General features: G+C 44.5%; 1 protein-coding gene across 1 annotated transcript in view; it reads right to left on the reverse strand.

Annotated features, from left to right (window-relative positions):
- Positions 1 to 492: 492 nt before the first annotated feature.
- Positions 493 to 11,431, reverse strand: part of LOC121853175 (alpha-2B adrenergic receptor-like) — a 57,310-nt gene continuing 46,371 nt past the window's right edge. The window contains exons 2-6 of the mRNA XM_042347142.1: positions 11,067 to 11,344; positions 8,391 to 8,511; positions 5,088 to 5,389; positions 4,319 to 4,833; positions 493 to 2,969 (exon numbers count right to left, since the gene is read on the reverse strand). Coding sequence (XP_042203076.1) covers positions 2,614 to 2,969; positions 4,319 to 4,833; positions 5,088 to 5,389; positions 8,391 to 8,511; positions 11,067 to 11,341 — 1,569 coding nt within the window. The 5' untranslated portion in view covers positions 11,342 to 11,344 and the 3' untranslated portion in view covers positions 493 to 2,613. The remainder of the gene's footprint in view (positions 2,970 to 4,318; positions 4,834 to 5,087; positions 5,390 to 8,390; positions 8,512 to 11,066; positions 11,345 to 11,431) is intronic.

Raw genomic sequence — 11,431 nt, forward strand, 5'->3', positions numbered from 1 at the left:
ACACACACACACCTATGGTTCTTCTACTGGTTGGTTCAGGTACAATAAAACACAACAAAGTCATGCATATTTTTATATTTAAACCATAAAATATAGTCCATGACAACATTCGATGAATCTGGGGAGGGGGGATACCAGTCCGAGATCAGAGATCAGACACCAGCGGTGTCAACACTCAGGCTGTCCTAAGCCTCACTACCCAGAGGAAGATGCAATAATCAATTAATTTCTTGTAGTGTTGACATTAATATAAATACAGTGTCTTGTGTACACTAACATATTCACTTACAGTACATGCATGAAATACAATATTAAATTTCCTACTATCTTATTTAGAAAAAAATTAATTATTGTGAATTCTCTTAAGTAAAGACTTTGGTGTGTGTGTATATATATATATGTACTGTATATATATATATATATATATATATATATATATATATATATATATATATATATATATATATATATATATATATACACACAGGGAGTTTAGGAAATACTCTTTATAATTCTGGGTTGTATTCCTGAGACATGCATAAGGATAAATGACTTCACGACCACAGTGTCAATACCCTATAGTTTGAGAGTTATAACACAAAATTGGGGACGGGAGGACTGCAACAAATCTCTGGACATAAAACATAAACTATCAAATCCTATATAAATTAAGTGGTGACATTTAAGAAGACGGCGGGAACTTTGAACATTTACTGTAAAATCAACATCAGATTGCATATGTAGATAAATATTGTACGAGCAACACTGAATATATCATTTATACTCCGTAGATTTGACCACATTCCCACCCAAACTATCATGTGTTTTAACTTTCAAACTATGGGGTATTGACACTATGGTTGTGAAGTCATTTATCCTTATGTATGTCTCATGAATACAACCCAGAATTATTAAGAGTATTTCCCAAACTTCCTGTATAATTATAACACTGAACACACGGGGACGGCCTCAGGAGCTTGCACATGAGATTGGCACATACACACACACACACACACACACATCTGCATTTTTTGCAGGTGTTGAGACAGCTCGTTGGGTGACCAGCCAGGGTATCTAGATTAGAAGATTTAGCTGGAGAGAGAGAGAGAGAGGGAACACTAAACAGCTTTACCCGGTAACAACACGGCTCATTACAATTGATTAAGTACACAACATGTCTCAGAGGAGTGCAATACCTCATGCGAATAGCCATATATACGTATGTATACATATATATGTATATTAGAACATAAAACAGATATACGTATTATGCTAGACATATATACATGGAGAGAAGAGGATTCAAATAATAAAACAATTTATATATAACAATATAGCATAAAAGTCATTTTGTGACAGTGACGCGGGTATAAAGATATGTAGGTTAGACATGTATGAAAAACAAGAGAAGAAAGAGATGAGGAATGAGAGGAGGAGCTGTATGTGAGCTGTTCCTTGTGAGTATACGGTGTACAGGTGTGTCGCTCATAGCACCTATAATAGAGTCAGTTCAGAGTACAAAGGTGTCAGGTAGGTGAGTAGTTTTACACGTGTTTGTGAGGAGTTCAGTCAGGTGGTTTGCTGTTCCCCGCTGTGAGGTGTTACAGGGTAGTTAGTCTTTGGTGTGTAGTGTCATAAATATTTCCATCTGTCCGGTTGATGCTGTTACTGGCCCGTGTGACGCGTTAAGGACAGGTCACAGGTGTTCCCGTTCCAGTGTCAGGCTTCTCATGTCCATTGTAGCACTGACTGTACACATGTGTCTGGCCACACCCAATGCAACTTTGACCACACCCACTGCCATACTAGTCACATCCATTGCAACTCTGGCAACGTCCATTGCAAGTTTTGGCCAAGTCCACTGCAACATTGGCCACACCCACTGCAATATTTGCCGTGTTCTCTACACCACTGGTTACATTAACAACAATGGCCACACTCACTCCTTGAGTTAACTGTACACTTGGCCTCTAAATCACAATCACTTTGAGTGGAATGTCAGGAGATAATTAATTCTAGGAGTCATTAAAGCTTCTTTGTTATCTATATAGACTAATCTGGAATCATTTATAGTTTTGTTAGGAGGTAACGAGTCACAGGTCTTGATCCCATCCTGAGGTCTTGGGGTGAGGTGCGTCTGTAGAGGTTTATGTTACGTCTTCTATGAGTCGAGGGTTATGACGGACTCTACGACCAAATAAGGCGGGGCGATTATTTTCTGCCTTGCCAGTGTTAACAACTCCCAGTAATATCATTTTGTTTATATATGATATCTTGGGTTAAATCAAATTAGGATAAGTAAAGTCGCGTGGTATTTGAACCTCCACGAAATTTTTCCAAGGGTTATAATTAACTTAACCCCATATCAAATTAGATTACGTGAGGTAGGGTGACTCTGGATTGTATTTGTTAAGACAGTCTTTCAAGTAATCCATTTTTGGACCTCCTAAACTGCCGCCAGACCCGCCAAGGCCGCCATCTTTCATCTTGATAATCTTACAAGACGTGCAAATCACAAGCACCAATACTGTCACCGGCACTGGCGTGGAACAACGATGGCAGCCGACTACAGCTGGTGGGCGTCTCTCCAGCGTGGTCGGGGCCACCTGACCATCATAGGTTGGTTGCGGCGTATTTGCTGCTGGAGCCTTCGATGCCTTCCTTGAGGCGGTCGATGGTGCGACGCAGGAGGGACATGAAAGCGTTTCGGATGTCTTTACTGAAGAGGAAGTACAGGATGAAGTTTATTCCGAAGTTGAGAAATTCCAGATTATTGGCAATGGCCCGGAAGATCTGGAAGTTGAGGTCGTTCCTCTTGTCATCACTAAAGGTGAGAGAGAGGATGGCGGCGGGGATGTTGGTGACGAAGAAGGCGACGATGATGGAGACAAGGAGTAGTACCAGTCGCCTTTCCATGTCGTGGCGGCGCTCACTCATACCTCGGGGCGCGGTCACGGTCGCCGCAGGAGCTGTAAAGTAGGGAGGGTGATGAGGGCGGCCTGGATAATTGTATCCCGACATTACTAGCTGAGAGGTGAAGGGATGGGACATTACACATTGTTAACATGTTAAATGCATTTGTAATTAATTATTGAATTTATAATATATAACTTTTAGTGATTGTGTGTGTGTGTGTTTGTTTGTGTGTTTGTTTGATTGTTTGTTTGTTTGTTTGTCTGTTTATATATTTGTCTATCTGTTCGCGATCTCCGTATACAGTTTTGAAGATAGAGAGCTGATATTTGGCTTGGAGATGCGCCTGCACCCCAGAAGTGTCACGAAGGTGGGATTTTGGGGGTTGATCCCGCAGAGGCCGACCTCCACTCACAAACGCATAACCCCCCTCTCTCTCTCTCTCTCTCAAAAAATAAATAAATAAATATATATACATATATATATATATATATATATATATATATATATATATATATATATATATATATATATATATATATATATATATATATATATATGTATGTATATATATATATGTATATATATATATGTATATATATATATACATATATATATATATTATATACAGGTACAGGGTATATATATATATATCACAGTGGGAGAGGTGGTGGGCCTCTGTAGGGTTCACCCCCGCCTAAAACTGATTGTGCAGTATAGATAGTGAATAAGAAGTAGTGTAGTTATTGTAATATAGAAGAGAACGTAATGAATGTAGTTTAGATGATTGTCTAGTGGAAGAATTATAGGTGTGTATACTCTGCTTGCTCAAATTTTGCAACTGAGGCCTTGGGGATAATTTGTAACAAGGCAGCTGATCGGTTGGCGGACGATTATACGAAGAGCCACTAGAGCTCTTTAGTATTTAATCTATTGTTTTTTATTCTAATATTTTAATGGAAAATAAGTTTTCTGTGTTGATCTTTGATAATTTCCGCAGTTCGGGAAGCAAAAATTGAGACGTGAAACGCTCTGTATACATAAACATCACAACAATAACACGAAAAATGTGAAGAAGTTTAGCGTGGTGGAGGATGTCGCTGAAATTTTTTAATTCTTTTTGTTCCTTTTATGATATTTATGTTACCAAAGCGTATCATGAAGTAATTTTTACTTGCCGATGTGGGGAAATTTATCAGAGGTCAAAACAGGAAAGTTAATATCCCTTAAAATACCAGAATAAAAAACGATAGATTAAAAACTAAAGAACTGCAGTGGTCCGTCCGTCAACAAACTGACCCTAGGCCTCAGTTGCAAAGTTTGAGTGAACAGACTGTAGTTAGGATCATAGGCTATGAGCTGCCCCTCAAAAACCAACTTGCTTCACTAAACATAAATACTGTACCTGAAACATTGATCATTGAAAGGCCAATAGTCTCCTTCTCTCCTTTGCTCCGAATTGTGGATTTAGCTGATGAGTTTCTCGTGCTGGCCATGTCACCGTCAGCAGACAGTGGTTTACAGCCGTTCCCGTTAAGTGAAGTATTATCCACTACTTTATAATCCATCCCATTAACGTATCCGTTGCTGTTAAGGATGAGGCCCTCCTGGTGCAAGGGCGATACATCACTGGACGAGGTGGAGGTGGCTGGATTGTTGACGGTATTGGAAAGTTTAGACACACAGGGACCATTGATAGCGACCGGTTCAATGGCAATAGATTCAGGCTCGACCTGGCCATTAGTAGGAGAGTGGTTGACCACAGTGATGTTGGCGTTGCCTTCGAAATAGGAGTGAGAGGGGATGGCCGACACCTCACAACTCATGCCTTGGGAGAGCAGGAGACGTCGTCGGCTGATACGTTTGAACTCGATGATGATCCAGGTGTTGAGGACTGCTAGCAGGACAGCCGGGGCGAACCTGGAGAGCAACAGTGAGATATACAAACACTGTAACTGAGCAGGACCATTCCTATGTTACATATGAAAAGCAAAAACTGATTGATAACTTCACCATTTTTGTAGATAAATGAGTCAAACTGTGCGTGAAATATAATAGTTTCATAATGGACTTATTTATCTCTTATTATTATGGGACGAGTCCAGTTATACATGAGATACATGAGATGTGGCATACCTTATTACAGAATAAAACTACACAAATCCATCACCCACCTGACGCAGATCTCTAACAGGTACTCGTACACCATGAACCACTGCGTCGATACCACCCTCAGGTTCCCCTCTATCAGGAACCTGTCAGGGGAACCGCTGGCCGGCACAACCATCTTGTAGAAGCCCATGGGGATATAAATGATGAAAGCGATCACGAAGGAGAGGGCGATCCTGACGGAGGCGACGTAGTGGCTGTGGAGATTGCGATACTTGCGAGGGTAGCACACGGCCACGAACCTGTCGATGCTCAATCCCACGACGATGTATACACTGGAGGCGATAAGTGCGTTCCCAACAGGCACCTGAGGAAGTAGGAGGTGACTCAGTGTCGTGGTAGAGACAGGTGATGCATTAAGGATTGACGGAAGAGTGACAGGTGAAGGTTAGGAGGGAAATTGATGATGAGATCCTTTCAATATTTACTTTACCTTTCACCAACCACACTGAGGCATATCCTGGGTCAACAATTGGAAATCCCCTCAGCACATATTACCTTCCCCATCCCTATACAACATCGGTAGGAATTCTCACCAAACTCTGTCCCCTTCAATTTCTGTTCTCTTACTGCGTCCCCACTGCTTCTCACGCACCACACGCCACGATAATCTATTTGCAATACGTGTTCGGTCGGCTCCTGGACCAAAGAGGATACAGTAATTGTTTTCATCGGCTTATTCGTGTTTGTTTATCAGTCAGGTTCTCGTGTTACCCCGAGCTTCCCACACGCAACTCTCTTACCTCATCTCTAATATAATCCTTGTACCCGAGCCCTCACATATTCCTTATTTCAAAGTCAACCTCGGCAACTCCAATCTCTGCCACCTCCAACCCAACCTCTCACACCCGGCACCAACCAGTCGCCACCACCCACGCTCATCCCCTACCTCGCCATCTCCAACACCAGCGTATAAAAGGAATACAAGAATCGTGTCCATCTGCCCTCCAAAAGACAGTGGTCCTCAGGGGAGAGAAAATACATCAATAACAGATCACTTGAGGAGAGAGCCTCAAGGCCGCGGCGGATTTCTCAGGGAGACCCAGAGAGATAGTCTCTTGCAGTGTCATCTCTTAATTTATTTTATCCTTTAACTGAATTATATTACAAATGAACGAAATGTCAGCTCCAGCGCCCAAGTGCAGAAGTATTAGCCAAGAAAGATGATACCGCAGCAAACAGCGAGGGAAAAACGGAACAGTTTTGTAGCTTGAGGCAAGAGACCAACATCTGCGCTCCGTTTTCCATCGCCTCTCGCCCCACCCTCCAGTGCAGGATTGTGGCAGATCTGCGGGCCGTGACGTGTCGAGGCTTCCAGGATTTGTGCTCTCACCTCCTTCTTCCAGCTATGTTGAGAAGTTGGTGAGGAAATGCACACACACACACACACACACACACACACATCATTTGAAGTAGCAAAACGCCTGGACAAACTAAAATTAAAACGCTCTACCACCCCCATTGACTTATCAATGAAACTCTTCAAGATGTTCTCCCCGGAGCTTGCTAAACCCCTATGCTCCATCATCAATGCTTCTCTCAGTCAAGCCAGATGCCCAGCTGACTGGAAGACCTCTTATGTATCACCAGTGCCCAAGTCAACCAGCCCACAATCCTTAAATCAGCTACGACCTATTGCAATCATCCCAATACCCAGCCTAATCTGTGAAAGTTTTGTGTTCGACTGGGCTTATGCTGATATTGCAGGAGTCGTAGACCCTCAGCAAATTGGCAATATGAAAACTTCCTCCACCACTCACTGTCTTGTCAGCTTTCTCGATTACATATACCGCCATCTCGAGAAACGAAAAACGTCTGCAGCTGTCGCCTTCATTGACTTCACTAAAGCATTCGACCTAGTCGACCACAATATAATCATCAACAAAGCTATTGACCTCGGGCTTCGGAGAAGTCTTATACCATGGCTTACAGACTTCCTCAGTGACCGACGCCAAGCTGTACGCTTCAGAGGGGCTGTCTCCACCTTTCAGTCACTCACCTCTGGAGTCCCCCAAGGCACCAAGATGGGACCACTCTGCTTCCTTATGCTCATCAATGATGCCCTAAGAGAAACCCCTGCTCGCTGGAAATATGTCGACGACTCCACCATTGGGATCAGCGTCAACAATTCTGCTCCCGACTATACCGCCCTTCAGGATTTATTGAACAGTCTCCAAAACTGGGCCACCAACAACCACGTCACCATCAACCATACCAAGACCATGGTTATGCACATCAACCTCTCCTCCGACATTGTCCCACCTCCTTCCATTACTTTAGGTCCTAACACACTCCAGGTTGTAGATTCCACGAAGCTCCTCGGCGTCACCATAGACAACAAACTAAATTGGAAACCACACGTCAGTGGAGTTGTCAAATCCTCCAGTTTCCGTCTCCACCTCCTCCGCCGACTCAAGTCCCTCGTAGTTCCTGCACCCGAGCTCCTCAGTGTTTACTCAACATTCATACTTCCCAAGCTCACATATGCCTCCCCTACCTGGTCTTCCTCCCTAAATGCCACACAACGTAAACACCTAGAAAAGTGCAAAAGAGGGCAAGCAAGATTATTCTCTCCCCTTCCTACTCCACATATCAAGAAGCGCTCAACACACTGACCTTTTCGACTCTCACTGACCATCACCACGACCTCATCTGCAAATTTGATAAGAAGCTTCTGCACCATCCTCGACACCGGCTCCTACTACCACCTGAGATCCCTAGCCCGAGAATTGCTGTTCGACACCACAACCGCATCCAGCCCATACGTGCACGAACTGATCGCTATAAGAACAGCTCAGTCCCAACCATTGTAAAAATTATCAATAACTTGTAATAAACCAGTGTATCCACTCCCAGTAAATACTACTTCTTGCACTGTCACTATGTTGAAATGCCCTGTAATTTGAGCTTTTCCCCATCTAGTTATTATATATCTTATTTATATCACTTATGTTATTTGTATATTATTTTTAATTCGAAACCCATTCCCCAATTATGTAACTGTATATTTTCAGCCTTCTGGCTGCCAAGCTCTTTCAATAAACCGTTAATTATTATTATTATTATTATTATTATATACACACACGCGCGCGCTCGTGCTCGGACGCCCGGGTAAGCACGCACGCACACACACAAACACACAAAACCACGCACGCCTGCAGTCATAAACATACAGATATACGCAAAAAGGTTAATACTGATATACTTTAAGTATCTCGTTACACTATTTATCTTGAATGAGCATTATATGATCTCAAGCGACCTCTGGTGGTAACATGGGGTGGAGCTGAGCCCTCACTGAGCCTTACCTCTATGTGGGCAAAGTAGAGGGCAGCGGCGTAGGGGACAGGTGTGGCCTGGGAGTGTAAAGTGAAGGGTAGCAGCACCACACACACCAGCAGGTTAGCCACCGCCAGCCACTTGAGGTATCTGTAACATAATAGTCAGGTTAGGTTTGGTTAAGTTACGTTACGTTACATTGTGTTAAGTTAGGTTATGTTACTTTTGATAATGTTATGTTAGGTTACGTTACTTTAGATAATGTTATGTTAGGTTACGTTTTGTTAGATTATGTTGTTAGATTATATTACATTACATTATGTTAAATTACGTTACCTCTATATTATGTTATGTTAGGTTACGTTACGTTAGATTAGGTTAGGTTAACACACAAAAAGATAGGAAGTTAGGAATTGAACACTCAACACTAAAAACAAAGTGAGAGATGGTTAAGGAGATGAGAGTTAATGTGTCTGCACCAAGTCTTTGTAACAGAGAGAGAGACGCCTTGGTCGAGGGTTGGGGAGGGATGATCTGCCAGGCTTCAGTTGACACCGCCTCGCTTAGGTAGATCCTCTCGTCGCTCCCGAAAGATTGGGTCGCCTCCTATTGTGGCTTCTCTTGTTTTCACCGTGAAATCACAGACAGCTCCTCCTCCTCACCATCACCACTACCAGCACCATCACCACTACCAGCACCATCACCACTACCATCACCTCTACCATCACCAGTAGCATCACCATTACTATTACTACTACCACCACTACCGCCACCACCACTACTATTACCACCACCACCATCACTACCACCATTACTACCACCACTATTACTGCTAGTCTACTTTCATCATTACGTAACACCACAACCACCACCACTACTACTACTACTAATAATAATAATAATGGAAGCCCCTCGAAATCGAGGATGGCCGGCCCAAGGGCCTCCTAGGCGTGAATTTGTTAAGGTGCAGAAGCTGTCGCCAACACAACAACCACACCCCAAGTTAACGAGCTGCATGACCCAGTGTCAAGGAATAGTCCGAGAAGACTGGACAACTCGCCAACTGCACTGGCTAACCTTTACCCCGGAATACGATCCGCAAATCGATTAACATCCAGGTTCCCAATTACTGTTGGGTAGACAGAGGCAAATGGCGTAAAGAAACTTGCCCATAGTTTCACCCTGCCCGGGGATCGAACTCGGGTCCGCTCGCTTGCGAGCCAAGAATCACCATCACCAGTTACATCACCATTACCATTACTACCACCACCACTACCGCCACCACCACTACTACCACCACCACCACTACCACCACCATCACTACCACCACCCACGAGGGAAAGATCAATTCGTTTCCACCACACCGTCAGAAGACTTATACAGTCAGGGTCCTATTGAACAAAATTTTACCTGGTTACAGTGACGTGAGCCAGAAGACCTTCATGTTGGGGGGAGCGTGTTGGAGTGACTTGTTACATCATATTTTTTTTTTCAGGATAAAATGTGGTTATGTATTCAAGTGTCCCAACGACGCCAAGAAAATATTGAACATTGGAGTAATAATTTTCTGGTAACTTATTAGCATTCTTCTGGTGGTGAGTTAGACCTGTCTTGGCTGGACCATCTCAGGGCAGATCCACCACGACAAACGAACGCGAAAAAAAACCCATTACATTTATAACATTTCGTAGAGACTATTATGTCGCGGCTCGTCCACAAGATCTTCCGCATTACCACCATTCCATAAGAGAAAGTGAATCTTTAAATGACATCCGTTCCACGAAGCGGGAGAAAAGGCGCCACGTTGTCACCGTTTCGTGTGGGCCGGGAAGACCTCTACTTGTATTAGATGAAATTGGATTCGTTTAGCTTCACTGATTTTCAATATCTTGAAAAGGAGGAGAGGCGCTGGGGGAGGGAGGGGGTGAGGTGAGTGAGGGGTTAAGGAAAGTGTGTTAAGCGGTCAGAGTAGGAGGGGGCTGTGGGGAGGATCACAGGTAAGGAGGTGCGTGAGATAGAAGGGAGGTGAGAGGAGATGTAAGGAAGTGTGGCAAGAGAAGGAGGGGTGAGGGGAGATGTGGAGGTGCGTGAGATAGAAAGGGGGGGTGAGAGGGAGATGTAAGGAAGTGTGGCAAAGAGAAGGAGGTGAGAGGGAGATGTAAGAAGTGTGAGAAGAAGGAGGGGTGAGAGGGAGATGTAAGGAAGTGTGGCAAAGAGAAGGAGGGGTGAGAGGGAGATGTAAGGAGGTGCGTGAGATAGAAGGGGGGGTGAGAGGGAGATGTAAGGAGGTGCGTGAGATAGAAGGGGGTGAGAGGGAGATGTGGCAAGTGTGGGAAGTGTGGCAGAGAAGGAGGGGTGAGAGGGAGATGTAAGCAGGAAGTGTGGCAAAGAGGAAGGAGGTGAGAGGAGATGTAAGGAAGTGTGGCAAAGAGAAGGAGGGGTGAGAGGGAGATGTAAAGAAGTGTGGCAAAGAGAAGGAGGGGTAAGAGGGAGATGTAAGGAAGTGTGGCAGAGAGAAGGAGGGGTGAGAGGGAGATGTAAGGAAGTGTGGCAAAGAGAAGAAGGGGTGAGAGGGAGATGTAAGGAAGTGTGGCAAAGAGAAGGGGGGGGGGAGGGTATTAGGGGTAGAGAGAAGGGCCCCTGAGAGAATTTACGAGAAGGTGGGGCCCTTGGGGGAGGAGGGGCCCCTAAGAGATATAATTTACCTGAAGGTGGGGCCCCTGAGGGAGGGTCGGGTCAGCACCACCAGGTTAAGGACATTGGTCAGGATGCCGAAGCTGATGATGACAGGAGCTACGACGCTGTAGGCGATGTGTCCCATGTACTGAATCTCCGGGCTCATGGTCTCCTCCAGCACGCCCTCTACCACGCCTTCACGACTCACGCCCACCACGTCCATGCTCACGCCCCCTGAGCCTTCCACGCCTTCCACGCCCTCTGCTGCCACCGTCGACGCACCCTCCTGGCTGACGTTGGTCATGGTCTGTTGGGGAGAGGGAAGGAGGTGTGTGTAAACAAATGCGTATATTGGGGTAAGGTTGACAGATATTCGTTCCGAAAGACGGATAGG

Source organism: Homarus americanus, unplaced genomic scaffold, assembly GCF_018991925.1.
Source record: "Homarus americanus isolate GMGI-L3 unplaced genomic scaffold, GMGI_Hamer_2.0 scaffold32871, whole genome shotgun sequence".
Classification (NCBI taxonomy): Eukaryota; Metazoa; Arthropoda; class Malacostraca; order Decapoda; family Nephropidae; genus Homarus; species Homarus americanus.